This window comes from Pristiophorus japonicus, chromosome 2 (assembly GCF_044704955.1).
Source record: "Pristiophorus japonicus isolate sPriJap1 chromosome 2, sPriJap1.hap1, whole genome shotgun sequence".
NCBI lineage: Eukaryota > Metazoa > Chordata > Chondrichthyes > Pristiophoridae > Pristiophorus > Pristiophorus japonicus.
Window position 1 is genome coordinate 25,931,407 of NC_091978.1, and position 17,550 is coordinate 25,948,956.

At 46.6% G+C, this 17,550-nt stretch overlaps 1 protein-coding gene across 1 annotated transcript in view; it reads left to right on the forward strand.

Moving 5' to 3' along the window:
• The first annotated feature begins 4,194 nt into the window (after positions 1–4,194).
• Positions 4,195–17,550, forward strand: part of suclg1 (succinate-CoA ligase GDP/ADP-forming subunit alph) — a 113,406-nt gene continuing 100,050 nt past the window's right edge. Inside the window, exon 1 of the mRNA XM_070861370.1 lies at positions 4,195–4,263. Within this exon, the coding sequence (XP_070717471.1) occupies positions 4,230–4,263 (34 nt within the window). The 5' untranslated portion in view covers positions 4,195–4,229. The remainder of the gene's footprint in view (positions 4,264–17,550) is intronic.

Consider the following 17,550-nt stretch of genomic DNA (forward strand, 5'->3'; position numbering starts at 1 on the left):
ATTGGAGTGGATGAAATCCAAACGTCACGACACTCTCACTATTCACTTCATATCTAATAAACCTGTTAACAATCTGTACCCAATGGCCCATATAGTGTCTGGGCAGAGGGGGGGGGGGCGGTTAAGGTCATGCACTTGCACTGGGCTACGGAACTTTGGTTGGGGAGGGATGCACTTGCGCTGGGGTAAGGCACTTCGGCAGGGGGAGAGATAGAAACTCTGGCCCCAAGTTTCGCCATGATTTGCTCCTGATTTTTAGGAGCAACTGGCGTAGAATGGAGTATCTTAGAAATCGGAATTCTCGCCATTTAGTTTGCTCCAGTTCTAGTCAATTAGAACAGTTTCACTTTGGAACAGAATTTTTTTTTCAAAAGGGGGCATGTCCGGCCACTCACGCCTGTTTTCAAAGTTTCGTCAGTGAAAACTTACTCCAAACTAACTTAGAATGGAGTAAGTGAAGATTTTTGTACGCTCGAAAAAACCTTGATTACACTTTAGAAAATCAGGCGTAGGTTACAAATCAGGCGTAGGGAATGGGGGGAGGGGGGGTTTAAAGGGAAGTTACAAACATTAAACACTTCAGTTTTACAAATAAAGAGCCATCATCAATAATAAATGATAAATACATCAATAAATCAACCAATAAATCAATCAAAAAAAATTAATAAGAAATAATTTTTTTTAAAAATCAATGAATAAAACATTTTCTACTTACCGACTGCAGCACCGGGAGTCCTCCAACAGTGTGCTGGGATGCCCCCCCCCCCCCCCGAAGTGTGTCTCTGTCAGTGTCTCTATCTCTCTGTCTGTCTGTGTCTCTCATTCTCTGTCTGTCAGTGTCTGTGTTTCTGACAGCGAGGGGAGGGGGAGGAGGGGGGTAGAGGGAGAGAGGCGGGGGGGAGAAGGGGGAGGGATGGGGGGGAGAAGGGGGAGGTATGGGGGGGAGAAGGGGAGGGGGGGAGAAGGGGGAGGGATGGGGGAGAAGGGGGAGGGGGAGAGGGGGAGAAGAGGGAGGGGGGGAGGGGGGAGAAGGGTGGAGAAGGGTGAGGGGGGAGAAGGGGGAGGGGTGGGGAGAAGGTGGAGAAGGGGAGAATGGGGGGAGAAGGGGGAGGGGAGGCAGAAGGGGGAGGGGGAGGGGGTGGAGAAGGGGGAGGAGGGTGGGAGAAGGGGGGGAAAAGGGGGAGGGGGAGAAGGGGGAGGGGGAGAAGGGAGGGGGAGGAGGAGAGGGGGAGGGGGAAGAAGGGAGGGGGAGGAGGAGAAGGGGTGGGGGGAGGAGGAGAAGGGGTGGGGGTGGGAGGGGGGAAGGGGGGAAATGAGATGGGGGGATAGGAGATGGGGAAAGGAGATGGGGGAGATGGGTGAGGGAGAAGGAGATGGGTGGAGAAGGAGATGGCGGGGAAGGAGATGGGGGGGAAGGAGATGGGGTCGGGGGGAAGGAGATGGGGGGGGAAGGAGATAGGGGGGTGGAAGGAGAAGGGGGAGGGAGGCTGAACGGGCCGGGCCCAAGACTTCGGGCAGGGCCCAAGACTTCGGGCAGGGCCCGTCCCCAGCACCAGATTTACAGGTAGGTGGCGTTGGGTCGGGTCGGGGTCGGGTCGGGGTCGGGGGAGCGTGGGTCGGGAGGGTGGTGGGAGGGAGGTCGGGGAGAGGGAGGTCAGGTCGGGTCCAGTCCGGGGGGGGGGGGGGGCAGGGGAGCGGGAGTCGGGTCGGGTCCAGTCCGGTCCGGAGGCGGGGGGCGGGAAGCGGGAGTCAAGTCGGGTCAGGAGGAAGCAGGAGCTGGGCGTGGGAGGAGCCTTATTCACGCAGCCCCAGTGAGGCCATTGGGCCAGGGCTCGGGGCTACGTGCTTCGGCCCCTCCCACACAGTTTTGGGCGCCTGGAGCTACTGCACATGCGCGCCCACTGTAGCGCGCATGTGCAGAGGTCCCGGCACTGTTTTCAGCGCAGGAACCTAGCTCCGCCCTCTACAGCTCATGCTGCGCTGCGCCGAGCTGCAAACGACCTGCAGGGAGCTGGAGAATGTGGAAGTTTTTTTTAGGCGCACTTTGTGGCGCGAGAAACGGGTGTCCAGGTCGGGACTGCGCCGTTCTAGGCGCGGCTCGAAACTTGGGCCCATAGAAACATAGAAAATAGGTGCAGGAATAGACCATTCGGCCCTTTGAGCCTGCACCACCATTCAATATGATCATGGCTGATCATGCAACTTCAGTACCCCATTCCTGCTTTCTCTCCATACCCCTTGACCCCTTTAGCCATAAGGGCCACATCTAACTCCCTTGTGAATATATCTAATGAACTGGCATCAACAACTTTCTGTGGTCGAGAATTCCACAGGTTCACAATTCTCAGAGTGAAGAAGTTTCTCCTCATCTCGGTCCTAAATGGCTTACCCCTTATCCTTAGACTGTGACCCCTGGTTCTGGACTTCCCCAACAAGGGAACATTCATCCTGCATCTAACCTGTCCAATCCCGTCAGAATTTTATATGTTGCGCTGGGGTAAGGCACTTCGGCTGGGGGAGCAATGCACTTGCGCTGGGGTAAGGCACTTTGGTTGGAGGGGGGGGGGGCGGGGGGAGGGTACACTTGTGCCGTAATGGACTTCAACTGGCACTTGGTGGCTTCTGGGGAGATTTATCCGCTGTGGCTTCTGGAAGTCAAAGTGGATCGAGTTACAATTTGCGAAGTCAGTGAGAACTTGGGCTGGGCAATTCCAGTTACACATTCCTGTGAAACTTCAGGGTGTGGCTTATACTCCAAAGGGACCAATCAGAGACAAAGGGTGGCCATTTTTACAGTACAAATAAACGCTTCCAATATTTATCCCTCATTCAACATAACAAAAAAAACAGATTATCTGGTCATTATCACATTGCTGTTTGTGGGAGCTTGCTCATCATCATCATCATAGGCAGGCAGTCCCTTGAAATCGAGGAAGACTTGCTTCCATTCTAAAAGTGAGTTCTTAGGTGACAGTCTAATATGGGAATTACAGTCACAGGTGGGACAGACAGTCGTTGAAGGAAAGGGTGGGCGGAAGTCTGGTTTATGGGAGTTTGCTGTGCTTGTGTTGGCCACGTTTCCCGCATTACATAAGAACATAAGAAATAGGAGCAGGAGTAGGCCATATGGCCCCTCGAGACTGCTCCGCCATTTAATACGATCTTGGCTGATCCGATCATGGATTCAGGTCTACTTCCCTGCCCGCTCTCCATAACCCCTTATTCTCTTATTGTTTAAAAAACTGTCTATTTCTGTCGTAAATTTATTCACTGTCCCAGCTTCCATGCTCGATGAGGAAGCAAATTCCACAGATCCACAACCCTCTGAGAGAAGAAATTTCTCCTCATCTCAGTTTTAAATAGGCGGCCCCTTATTCTAAGATTGTGCCCTCTAGTTCTAGTCTCCCCTATCAGTGGAAACATCCTCTCTGCATCCACCTTGTCAAGCCCCCTCATAATCTTATATGTTTCGATAAGATCACCTCTCATTCTTCTGAATTCCAATGAGTAGAGGCCCAACCTACTCAACCTTTCCTCATAAGTCAACTCCCTCATCTCTGGAATCAACCTAGTGAACCTTCTCTGAACTGCCTCCAAAGCAACCTTATATCCGTGACTACACTCCAAAAATACTTCATTGGCTGTAAAGCGCTTTGAGACGCCTGGTAAACATAGAAATATAGAAAATAGGTGCAGGAATAGGCCATTCGGCCCTTCGAGCCTGCACCGCCATTCAATATGATCATGGCTGATCATGCAACTTCAGTATCTCATTCCTGCTTTCTCTCCATACCCCTTGATCCCTTTAGCCGTAAGGGCCACATCTAACTCCCTTTTGATGGTCGCGAAAGGCGCTACATAAATGCAATTCTGACTTTTCTTAGTTCCCTTGCTGAGCTGTGCAGTGTCTGGGGCAGCAGCAGGACTACATTTCCCAGAATCCCCTCGGCAAGGCTAAGGACCGGCTGCCCTTCTCTCCTTTAGGTATCCCACCGGAGTGGCCTGATCAATAAAATAAAACTTGGGAGAGGTGGAAAAAAAAAACACGTAAATGACCAACAACACACGGAGGTTTGCTATTGAGCCGGCGAGGTTGGTGCGGGGGGAATGGTTTTGATTGTGGAGGCCGGGGGTGTGTGTGGGGTGGGGGTTGGGGTTCAGGCGGGAGGGGGCCCGGGCTGGGGTCCTGGCGGGCTTGTCATTGGTCAGTGACCGCCGGGCGGGAGGCGATGGCGCACCGCGGGCTCTGGGCGCGTCTGCTCGGTGAGTATTGCTGGCCTCTCTCCGCGTCACCCGGCCCCAGTCCCAGTGTCAGTGTGTGGGGTTTTATTTTACCGCACACTGACTTCTGACCCCGCCCTGGGGACAGTCCCTAACACCTCTCAGAGACAGACTTGCATTTCTATAGCGCCTCTCACCACCACACGTTCCCAAAAGTGTGTTTACCCCCACAGCCAATGGGATGCAGTCACTTTGTTGTAATGGTGGGGGGAAACGGGTGGTGGGGGCAGCCAATTTACGCACAGCAAGATCCCACAAACAGCAACTGTGTTAATGACCAGATAATCTGTTTTTTTTTTTGCCATGTTGAATTTAGGATAAATATTGGCCTGCACACCAAGGGAAGGGAAGAGAGGGGGGGGGGGTGGAATAACTCTCCTGCTCTTCTTCGAAATCGTGCCGGTGGGGATCTTTTTACATCCACCTGAGCGAGAGGGTAGATGGGGTCTCGGATTAACATCTCATCTGAAAGACGGCACCTCCGACAGTGCAGCACGCCCTCTGCACTGCACTGGAGTGTCATAAGAACATAAGAACATAAGAATTAGGAACAGGAGTAGGCCATCTAGCCCCTCGAGCCTGCTCCGCCATTCAACAAGATCATGGCTGATCTGGCCGTGGACTCAGCTCCACTTACCCGCCTGCTCCCCGTAACCCTTAATTCCCTTATTGGTTAAAAATCTATCTATCTGTGTCAGCCTAGATTTGTGCTCAAGTTCCTGCAGTGGAACTTGAACCCACAACCTACGGACTCCGAGGCGTGTGTACTACCCACTGAGCTACAAGTGGTACTGAGCGCAGCGACAGAGAGAGAGAATGGGCTTGTGTTTCATATCCGGTGTTTTGACGTTAGCCCTGCAGAGTCAAATGCACACCATTTTTTTTCCCCACTATTTTTTTCTAATTTAAAAAATATTTTTCACCCAGAGCATGATGCGGATCTGGAACTCACTGCCTGAAAGGGTGGTGGAGGCATGTAAAAAGTAGCTGGATGTGCACTTGAATTGCCGAAACCTACAGGGCTACGGACCAAGAGCTGGAAAGTGGGTTTGGGTGGCTAGCTCTTTTATCGGTCGGCACAGTCACAATGGGCCAAGTGGCCTCCTTGTGTGCTGTAAATTTCTATGATTCTATTTGTTTTAGTGCCATTAACTGTTCCATGTCTACCTTTTGAGTTTTCTTTTTGCTTTTCTGTAAGGTTTTTTTTTAAATGAGTCAACTGAAAGACTTGTAGTTATGTAGTGACTTGCGTGTCCACTGGACATCCTAATACGCTTTACACCAATGAAGTACTTTTTTCTTTGGGGTGATTTACAGCCAATGTAGTCACTGTTGTAATATAGGAAACACAGCAGTTGATTTACGCACAGCAAGCTCCCACCAACTGCAATGACATAATGACCGGATAATGTTTTTTCTTAATGTTGATTGAGGGATAAATATTGGCCAGGACACCGGGGATAACTCCCCCCATTCTTCTTCTTCGAAATAGTGCCATGGGATCCTTTACGTCTACCCGAGAGGGCAGATGGGGCCTCGGTTTAATGTCTCATCCAAAAGAGGGCATCTCCCACAGTGCAGCACTTGCTGCACTGGAGTGTCAGCCTGAATATTTGTACCCAAGTTGGTCTTGAACCCACATCCTTCTGACTCAGAGGCGAGGGTGCTACCCACTAAGCCACTGGCTGACATTAATTTAAGTACAGATGGATGTTATGTGCAGGGAAATGTATGGACTGAGGGTACTTGAGTCTGCTCCAGTGTACTCATTTGTCCATCTTTTGCACTTTTCAATTGATTTCTGAACCAAAACATTTGCAAGTGCTCTATAACGTGGGTAATTGTCATCGTGTTGCTCGAACGGCAATTTCACTAGTCGTGTGACTAGTAGTTGCCTGCGACAGTTCTTGGAGTTAAATACCAAATGACACACTAGACAATGGCAGTACCATTAATGTTCGTTTAATACAGAAGAAGTACAAGACTCACCACTTGTGCTTTTTAGTTACCCAATGGGTCCCTGGATGATCAGTCCCATCCTAACTGTTCCATCAAGGGTCTCTTCCCTGGTGCCTACTTCTGCCGAGTGTTGCTCCTAGGTACTCGGTGGGGTTTCTCCTCCTGGTTTATAGTTCGCATGCCAGATACGAGACTCCCTAAGCAAATGCTTCATGGTAAACGAGCCAAAGGTGGGCAGCGGAAACATTACATGGACACCCTCAAAGCCTCCTTGGTAAAGTACGACATCACCACTGACACCTGGGAGTCCCTGGCCGAAGACCGCCCGAGGTGGAAAAAGTCCATCCGGGAGGACGTTGAGCTCTTCGAGTCTCAACGCAAAGAGCGTGAAGAGGCCAAGCGCAGGCAGCGGAAGGAGCGCCCGCCCCACCCACCCCTTCCCTCGACGAATGTCTGTCCCAGCTGTAACAGGGTCTGTGGCTCTCGTATTGGACTTTTCAGCCACCAAAGAACTCACTTTGTGAGTGGAAGCAAGTCTTCCTCGATTCCGTGGGACTGCCTATGATGATATACTATTCTATAATCTGGCCCATCAACTTTGACTGCACATTTGTCTGTGCCCTGATGATTGCGTTATTCTAGTTACAATCTGTCCCATTTCCTTGATTACATTTTGTTGCTGGTTAAAGAGGAAATTAATGCAATAGTAAGGAAGGACATTAGCTTGGATGATGTGGAATCTGTATGGGTGGAGCTACGGAATACCAAAGGGCAGAAAACACTAGTGGGAGTTGTGTACAGACCACCAAACAGTAGTAATGAGGATGGGGACAGCATCAAACAAGAAATTAGGGATGTGTGCAATAAAGGTACAGCAGTTATCATGGGCGACTTTAATCTACATATTGACTGGGCTAACCAAACTGGTAGCAGTGCGGTGGAGGAGGATTTCCTGGAGTGTATTCGGATGGTTTTCTAGGCCAATATGTCGAGGAACCAGCTAGAGGGCTGGCCATCCTACACTGGGTGATGTGTAATGAGAAAGGACGGATTACTGTGCGAGGCCCCTTGGGGAAGAGTGACCATAATATGGTAGAATTCTTTATTAAGATGGAGAGTGACACAGTTAATTCAGAGACTAGGATCCTGAACTTGGGGAAAGGTAACTTCGATGGTATGAGATGTGAATTGGCTAGACTAGACTGGTGAGTGATACTTGAAGGGTTAATGGTGGATAGGCAATGGCAAACATTTAAAGATCACATGGATAAACTTAAACAATTGTACATCCCTGTCTGGAGTAAAAATAAAACGGGGAAGGTGGCTCAACCGTGGCTAACAAGGGGAATTAAGGATAGTGTTAAATACAAGGAAGAGGCATATAAATTGGCCAGAAAAAGCAGCAAACCTGAGGACTGGGAGAATTTTGTAATACAGCAGAAGAGGACAAAGGGTTTAATTAGGAGGGGGAAAATAGAGTATGAGAGGAAGCTTGCAGGGAACATAAAAACTGACTGCAAAAGCTTCTATAGATATGTGAAGAGAAAAAGATTAGTGAAGACAAACATAGGTCCCTTGCAGTCAGATTCAGGTGAATTTATAATGGGGAACAAACAAATGGCGGACCAGTTAAACAAATACTTTGGTTCTGTTTTCACGAAGGAAGAAACAAATAACCTTCCGGAAATACTCAAGGATCGAGGGTCGAGTGAGAAGGAGGAACTGAAGGATATCCTTATAAAGCGGGAAATTGTGTTAGGGAAATTGATGGGATTGAAGGCCGATAAATCCCCGGGGCCTGATAGTCTGCATCCCAGAATACTTCAGGAAGTGGCCATAGAAATAGTGGATGCATTGGTGATCATTTTCCAACAGTCTATCGACTCTGGATCAGTAGCTACCCTCCAGTCCATAGTTAATGTAACACCACTGTTTAAAAAAGGAGGGAGAGAGAAAACGGGTAATTATAGACCGGTTAGCCTAACATCAGTAACGGGGAAAATGTTGGAATCAATTATTAAAGATGAAATAGCAGCACATTTGGAAAGCAGTGACTGGATCGGTCCAAGTCAGCATGGATTTATGAAAGGGAAATCATGCTTGACAAATCTTCTGGAATTTTTTGAGGATGTAACTAGTAGAGTGGACAAGGGAGAACCAGTGGATGTGGTGTATTTGGACTTTCAAAAGGCTTTTGACAAGGTCCCACACAAGAGATTGGTGTGCAAATTCAAAGCACGTGGTATTGGGAGTAATGTACTGACGTGGGTAGAGAACTGATTGGCAGACAGGAAGCAGAGAATCGGGATAAACAGGTCCTTTTCAGAATGGCAGGCAGTGACTAGTGGGGTGCTGCAGGGCTCAGTGTTGGGACCCCATCTGTTTACAATATATATTAATGATTTAGATGAAGGAATTGAGTGTAATATCTTCAAGTTTGCAGATGACACTAAGCTGGGTGGCAGTGTGAGCTGTGAGGAGGACGCTAAAAGGCTGCAGGGAGTTTTGGTAGTGGGGCAGGGGGTTGGGGGTGGGTGGGTGTCGATGGGATCCCAATGGTCGTCGGGGCTATCGTGGTGGTGATGGAAGATTGTTCCCGACGCACGATTATTTTACCTTGATTTTCGCATGAACAGTTGTGCTTTGTGTTGGTCCGGGGATTACTGGTTATGTTGAGTACAGAGGCGTTACTACTACATCCATAAACAACTGTAATTGACCATTACCTTTGTTAATATAACAAGATATTTCCCTTCCGGCCAGAGTACAATTAAGCTCTGTCGAGGGGTTGTTGGCCGAGGGGACCGTGTAGTACCATTCTTGGCCTGCCAAATGGGATGATGTTGTTGGCTGGTCACATGGTTGCACCTAATGCATACCTTGGTTAGGTTGGTCTCGTGGCACATTTTTGCTGTACTATTACAGGCACATACATTATTCCTGTTAGTCGGGGCCTCCCAGCTGCTTGCCACATTCGTACAGTTTGTGGAATGTGTCTCTCCAGTATCATTGGCATAATAAAATAGCTGTACCGGAGGACTAGGAGTGTTATCTTGGGTCTTTGTGCCACAGCGAGGATGATTACCAAAATTAGTCTCTCCATGTTTACCCCCTTGTTACTACTTCTACTATCTCGTAAGGGGTTTTCCGTCTCCTCCCTCTGACTCCTGACACCCACTAATGTTAATTCCTGGATTCTTTTACCTCAATCTGGTTCAGTAAAATTACTGAGTCGAATACCTCTTGTGCTTTGAACAAAGCAGTCTTTATTACCGGCCAGTAAGACCTATCAGACAGAAGATATACTCTCTGGATAGAGCGTACACACTCCCTACGGATAGGTGAAGTTACATCGTAAAGCGTTAACAGTTATACAGTTTTGAAATCAGATAACAAAATACAAATGGATTGACAGTCTAACTCAGCCACTCATTAGTCAATCTATATGAGATGTTCTTCTTGAAAGCTCAAGTATTGCCTCCAAATGTTTCAATCTAATGGTGTGACTATTTACTGAGACCTTGCAATTCTGCAGATGTATTTCATGTTACAATTATATATTATTGGCAGGATTAGTGACTTGAAACCTTGAGACAGACTGTTAGCTAAGCTGATGTTGCACTATTTGCAATCTGACATTCTCCCAGCTATTCTTCCATGGCTTATACATTTTCATATATCCCGTTTACTTTACTGTTCTTAATTCCATATATTCCGTTCAGATATCCACATCCCCCCTTTTATCATTCTATGATAACATTTAGGATCATTCTATGAGTATTGCATTGTTGAGTAGTTCTCTAGTTTGTTGGATCATAACCCGGGAACCCTTGACCACAAGAGGGTCTGCTAACCTTGTCATTGCTTTACAGCAGAGGTTAAGGCAACCAACAATCAAACAGCAGGTAATTATTATGATGAGAACAATTGCGCCATGTATTAGATAGGATCTCCAAGATCCACCCAGAAACCAATCAAACCTGCTAAGTTCTTTTGCTGGTGTGGATAACTTTTTCACCTCCCTCCTTATGTGATCGGCAAGGTGGGTTATGTTTTCTGAACTATCAGGAATGTAAGTGCAACATTCAGATCCTATCAGGGCACACGTTCCCCCTTTCTCAGCTAACAGGTAATCGAGGGCCATTCGGTTTTGTAATGCTACGGTCCTTATCGCTACCATTTCAGCTGTGATGCCCTCCAGAGCCTCAGCAGTGCGGTTAGCTACCTGTTCCAATATCGTTTCTTTGAATCCATCTAACAGTCTCAGTTAGGGTCAGGGGAACGGTGCGCAAAGGAATTCCCCCTTTGGAATGTATAGGGATATGTGAACACACCCAGCATCTAGTGAAGTGCCCTTTTTCCGCATAAACGTAAGACATAAACAAAAAGGTGTTTACATGGAGCTCTCGCCTTTGTCTTCCTTCCCGTGCACCAAAACTGTCATATATCAACACTATTATGCAGACAGTAGCATACAGACACAATCTCATCTTATAAATAGTCCAATTATTTAGCTGATAAAAAGAGTTCTGTTTTCACGTTTCCCTTCAGGTTTCCGTCAGTGTATTTGGCTGTCTGACAGGTAAGAGTTCAAACTGATCCTCCTTCAACTGCATTGTTCAGCTATAGGGAGGAGGAGATCTGGAACAGAAACAGGAATTAGACTAACCAGCAAAATTTGTTTAAATGGTGATGAGCTTGCAGTGGTGCAGGTGAACCCAGGCACTTTTCCCCTCAACCTTGGCTGCAGTAGGGGTAGTGAGTGACACCTAAAAAGGCCCCTCCTATTGTGGCTCTAATCCCTTCCGAATCCATACTTCCCTGGTGCCACGAGGGACTATTCGGGTAAGCATCTTGAACCTGGTTGTGAACTAGTCGCAGAGCCTGAGTCAGAGAAAGAACATAGGTGGTCATCAGTCTAGCTGAGATCTCATATCTAGGAACAATTTCCCTCATTAACACCTTAACAACAGTCTGAGTCTTATTGTCCAGGTTAGGGTAGGCTTCAATCCATCTGTTAAACACATCTACTATTACTAACACATATCTGTAACACTGAACTTTTTGCAACTCAATGTAGTCCAACTAAAATGTCTCAAAGGGACCTTCGGGTAGGGGCGTTTTACCCCAATCACAGGGGACTCCCTTCCCTGGATTATGTTGCTGGCCAACCAGGCAACGACTACTGATGTTCTGGGTGAGCGCCTGGAGTTTAGGGTGCCACCAAGTAGCCAAAAGTGTATCACTTGTTGCCCTTGCTCCACAATGAGTAGCAAAATGCAGACATTCTATAACCCATGAGGCCAACTCGTCAGACATGCAAGTCTGTTCCGCGGGAGTGGTCCAGAGTTTAGAAACATTGTCATAAGTACATGCATAATATTTCCACAACAGTTTATCTTTTTCAGGAGCGTCCCCCTGTGCTTTTATAACATCTTGGATGGTTGGCATTGGTTTTTCCGAGGCTAACTTATCCTTTGCAGGATTTTTAATCTGACTCATAATTTTGGGCACTACCATCTGTTGGTCACGAGAGGCCTGTTTGGCCTCTTGGTACAATGGCAATGCGTTTGGGGAACATGAGGGCTTGCAACAAATCAGATACTAACTGTTTATGAGATATCTCATTCCCCTGTGAGGTTAGGAATCCCCTATTTTTCCATAATTGTCCGAAATCATGCGCCACCCCAAAGGCATACCTAGAGTCGGTATAGATATTGACTTTGAGATCTTTGGCCAAGATACAGGCTTGGGTGAGGGCGAATAGTTCAGCTTGTTGAGCAGAATAGGCGGTTTCAAAGTGGCAGATTCCAAGACCTGATTCTCCTGGTTTACTATGGCGTATCCTGAGATTCGTGTATCTTCTGGATTAATAGAAGTACTTCCGTCAACAAACATAAACAATCATGACTGGGTTCTTCCTCATCTTGGGGTGGCTCAGTAAGAAAACAGGCCGGATTAATTGCAGTACAGTGCCGAAAAGTCAGTTTAGGATTGCCTGTGATTTCAGTGGGTTCTGTCGGATAGAGGGCCAGTCCACATTGCCCTGCACTGGGATCTCAATTAATGGGAGTATAACCCACTTCGGAGGGGTCCTCTGCCCACACATGAGGATCCACATAGTCAGGTATGTCCAAGCCAGTATGATGCCATAGAGTTGTTAATACTTTCTCGGGGTCCCCATTAAATTGGACTGTTCGGCCATGATTTATTTGCACATCCCGGCTGGTAGGGTCAGCCTCATCTATGGCCTTGCGTACCATAACTCCCAAATCCTTAGCATGGTGAGGGGCTAATACTTCACGAGCAATATGCGGTGCCATTGTTAGGGGCTGTTTCCACAGATTCTTATCCACTTCCACAAAATCTGCCTCTCTTTCCAGTCCAGTCACTCTAGCCCTTAATAGAATTCCCTTCATTTCCCCTTCGTGATCCTGATAAAAGTTCTGCAGGTCCTGATTCTTTCCACTGGGATCGTATGCTAGGGTCACGTGATAGGGTGCCTGCGGCAGGTCCAGAGACCACCACTGAGGGGTTCTAGTGGTATAATACTGCCGCTTAAGGGTTTCCTGTTTTACAATAATCCCATTATCTCCACACTCCAAATGCAACTGGAATTTGCAAAGGAGGTCTCTAGCCATCAAGTTACAGTCCAGATTGGTTGTGATAACAACTCGATGTTCCACCGATTCTTCCTGGTAACCCATTTTAACCGGTTCTGACACTGGGAATGTCGAGATTTGTCCCAGGAATCCTGAAAGTTCCTGTGTTTCAGTAGAAGCAGGGAGTTTAAGCTTTGATTGTACAGAAGACATGAAGGCTCCCGTATCTATCAAAAAGGGTTGCCACTCATTCAGAATGGGTTCGTCGTCCGGGGAGGATCCCTGCACAATCAAGCTGCGTAGTCAATCGGGGGACAATTGACCAAAGGGGTTGTTCTGGGAGAAGTTAGTGTAAGATCTTCCTCTCCCCCCTTGCCCCCCTCCTCTTCCTCCTCTTCCTTTTCCATGCTGACGGTAGGGGCAATTTTTATTCCAATGTCCTTCCTGCCCACAATTAAAACAGTCAATTCCTCTTACCCAGTCCCGGCCTCTTCCCATACCATGCCGGGGACAATAGGGAGGTTTATTAGCAGGGCTCGGGCCGTTTGGTTGTTTAGTATAACCGTATCCTTGCTTATCCATCCAATCCTGTATGCCACACTACGGTTCTATTGATCCTTCCTCCCGAGATGGCTCTTCCTTTCTAGTCACGTATTCAGTCTTGACCCGGGTTGGGGGCGCACCTCCCCCCTCCCCTTTCTTTTTCTGCCAATAATATCTAACTGCCCTTTCCATCTGTCCGGATAGCGTGAGCAATCAAATAGTTGTTTGAAGATCACAGACATCTATAGAGAGGTGGTCTGCAGCTTGTTGTGCATCAGAGTTTGGCATTGGTCTGACAGGGAATTGGTGTCGGGACTTTGGGATCTTGGAAATCATTTCTAGGCCGGAGGATGTTTCAGAGCTGTCTGACTGCTTGACAGTTCTGTGTCTCGATCGGCGGGGGTGTTTGCTATGTCTTTCACAACTTGGACTGGTAGGTTGACTAGAAGATTTACGGGACTGTTTGTGATGTTGAGATATAGTTCTGCCCTTTCGAGTGTGAGATCTGGTCCTTTCGGCTGTATTGCTTGTAAACTGGGGATCCGAATCGCTATCAGAGGATGAGGAGTCAGTTTGGGTTTGTTGCTTTGGTGATATGTGGTTGTTCCTAACTCTTTTTTACTGGAGTGTTAGGTGGAGGGTGTTGGGAAGAGGACTGGAGCAAGAGGCCAGGGGGTGCGGGAGGCGCCGTTGGGCGCTGAGTCAGTGGCCACTCATCAATTTCATCATCAGCCTCGGTTAACACAAAGCCAGCCATTTTAACTTGTAGTTGATCAATACCTTTCTCAGAGGTCCCAGAGGATCTCTTAGCAAGTTTCTCGTGCGCACCTTCATTCTTTTTTTTTTAAAGACGTCTACAGTTTTAACATGTGTTCCCTCTGTCAATGCAAGTCCTAATTTAATGGAGTTTTTTTTTTTTCTGCCAATTGGACAGGAGTGATTTTATATTTTTCATAATTTAAAATCTCAGAACATTTTTTTTTTTCTTTCAGCACCTATTTAGTACGTTACTTTTTTTTTTATAACTAGAGAGAAGTCTGGCACGTAGGCTGTGGACTGCTTTTCGTTATCTCAATTGTTCCAGCCTCAAGGTCGTGTTATTTAATATAATTTTTTTTAAAATCCTTTTAAATCCATCTCAGTTGTTTTGCTGTGCCTTCTCTGAATGTTTTCTTTCAACAAGTTTTTCTTTTTTTTTTTAACCACCGGGACCATGTAATTTTTTCTCTTTTTAACAAATCTATCCTTTGGGCATTTCCTGGCTCCGCAACTTATCATCCGAATATACGTAATTCAATAAGGTTCACACTCTTAAACTTCCCACATACAGGACAACACTACGAAGGGTTAAAACAAACTTTCATTCTGTTTGAGATAAAACAAACCACAACTCCCCGGCTTTTTTTTTTACAGTAAAAGTCACAGAAGCATTTCTCATTTAAACAGAAATTCATAAGAGTCTCTTTTCTTTCCTATTAATTTTTTTTTTTTGGATCCATGATTGATCATCTATCCCTATCTAGCTCTAACTATCTTTCCAAGTCGCCGCTTGGTTTGCATCATCGCACAATTTCCCTATCTCTATCCCTATTCTAAGTTTGAAAGGTATTCACCAGATTGTCCTGGATCTCGTTCAGACACTACCTGAGAACCAGCGAGTGGCTAAACTTTCCTCAGACTTTTGAAACCGGGGGAAACTGGAGCAGTATTGAAATCATACTCACTCCAGTGGCCATTTTCCCCTCGTCTCATCCAAGGCTAGTCTGGCTCTTAATTCGCAAGTTTTCGGCAGTCGTCCGTTGAGATCCCACTTCTGACACCAAATGTTAATTCCTGGATTCTTTTACCTCAATCTGGTTCAGTAAAATTACTGAGTCGAATACCTCTTGTGCTTTGAACAAAGCAGTCTTTATTACCGGCCAGTAAGACCTATCAGACAGAAGATATACTCTCTGGATAGAGCGTACACACTCCCTACGGATAGGTGAAGTTACATCGTAAAGCGTTAACAGTTATACAGTTTTGAAATCAGATAACAAAATACAAATGGATTGACAGTCTAACTCAGCCACTCATTAGTCAATCTATATGAGATGTTCTTCTTGAAAGCTCAAGTATTGCCTCCAAATGTTTCAATCTAATGGTGTGACTATTTACTGAGACCTTGCAATTCTGCAGATGTATTTCATGTTACAATTATATATTATTGGCAGGATTAGTGACTTGAAACCTTGAGACAGACTGTTAGCTAAGCTGATGTTGCACTATTTGCAATCTGACATTCTCCCAGCTATTCTTCCATGGCTTATACATTTTCATATATCCCGTTTACTTTACTGTTCTTAATTCCATATATTCCGTTCAGATATCCACACTTACACAATGATATATTACAATGCAAGTCACAGTAATAAATAAACATATAAAACACAAAATCATTCGTCCATATTTCAGCTAATTACTTGTTACATAGGTCCCGAAAATGTTCTGATTCAGGATATGGGATTATTTCTGGCTTATATGTCCACCTTGTAGGATAATAAAACACAGTATCAGTTGCTCTCCTTATGGAGTAGGTCTTCTCAATCTCCTCGAACCCGGGGCAGAGCCAGGCAAAGGTATTGGATGGTTTCTAGTCCAGGCGATTGCGTTCCTTTCTCTCTGTGGGAACTGTTGTCCTCGCTTCCTTCTCCTGGCCCGGGGGGGGGTGGGGTGGGGTGGGGTGGGGTGGTTGGGGGGGGGGGGTGGGTGGGGTGGTGGTGGTGGTGACTAGAGGTGTGAGACACTCAGCTTCGAAACTCTGTGACAAACTCTCTGTTGGACTTGGTGCCGACTCATTGTGAGGGGCACGGGCTTCGTCAGGTGTCCTTGGGGGGGGTACCTGGTCGTCTTCTGAATCATTACCACCTTCTTTGGTGGCTTCCTCTGAACTACTTGCGGCCTCTAAATTTTGGATAGGCGGCAAGACGGTTATTATACCATGGGCTGGGATCGGGTTAGCTGCTGGGTCGGTTGGGGCGAGCCCTGTCTCTTCTGAATTTAACATGACGTGGTACATGTGGCTGTTTATTTTCCAAAAGGGTTTAGCTGGTTAAGGTGGTGCCACTTATACTTCCCTTGGCCATCCATGACCTTGAACACTGAGGGCTAGCCTTTTCCATTATACGAAATGGTCCGGCATATTTAGGGGCAAGGAAAATTCCTTCCTTCTGGATTTTTACCATTACTTGGTCTCCGATTTTTAGTTCCCATGGGTGTACCTTCCCATCAAAGTAGGCCTTACTTTTTTGGTGTTTGTTTCCCAATTTCACTGCAGCAGCCATTCTAGCAGCTTCCAAATACTTGATCAAGTTTGACATGTATTTCTCTGAGGACAGGGAAGTTTTCTGGATCTCATTCAAATCTAATCCCATGACGCTCATGACTCTTCTGGTCATTAGCTCGTGGGGTGAATAGCCTGTAGAGGCTACCACAGTGTTTTGGATGGCCATTAATACATAAGGGAGGACCTTGTTCCAGGACGTGAGGTTCTGCTGTACTAATTTTCATAACATTTTTAATATCCCATTCATGCGCTCTACCACTCCGCTTGATTCCGGGTGGTAGACAATATGGAATTTCTGTTTTACCCCTGCTAATTGCATGACCTGCTGTATAACTTGTCCCATGAAATGTGTTCCCTGGTCAGAATCGATGCCCTCTGGCAATTCCCATCTGGAGAACAAACCTGAGGACTGGGAGAAATTTAGAATTCAGCAGAGGAGGACAAAGGGTTTAATTAGGAGGGGGAGAATCAAGTATGAGAGGAAGCTTCCAGGGAACATAAAAACTGACTGCAAAAGCTTCTATAAATATGTGAAGAGAAAAAGATAAGTGAAGACCAACATAGATCCTTTGCAGACAGAATCAGGTGAATTTATAATGGGGAACAAAGAAATAGCAGACCAATTGAACAAATACTTTGGATCTGTCTTCACTAAGAAATACACAAATAACCTTCCGGAAATACTAGGGGTTTGAGGGTCTCGCGAAAAGACCCTCGAAGGAAATCCTTATTAGTCAGGAAATTGTGTTAGGGAAATTGATGGGATTGAAGACCGATAAATCCCCAGGGCCCGATAGGCTGCATCCCAGAGTACTTAAGGAAGTGGCCCTAGAAATAGTG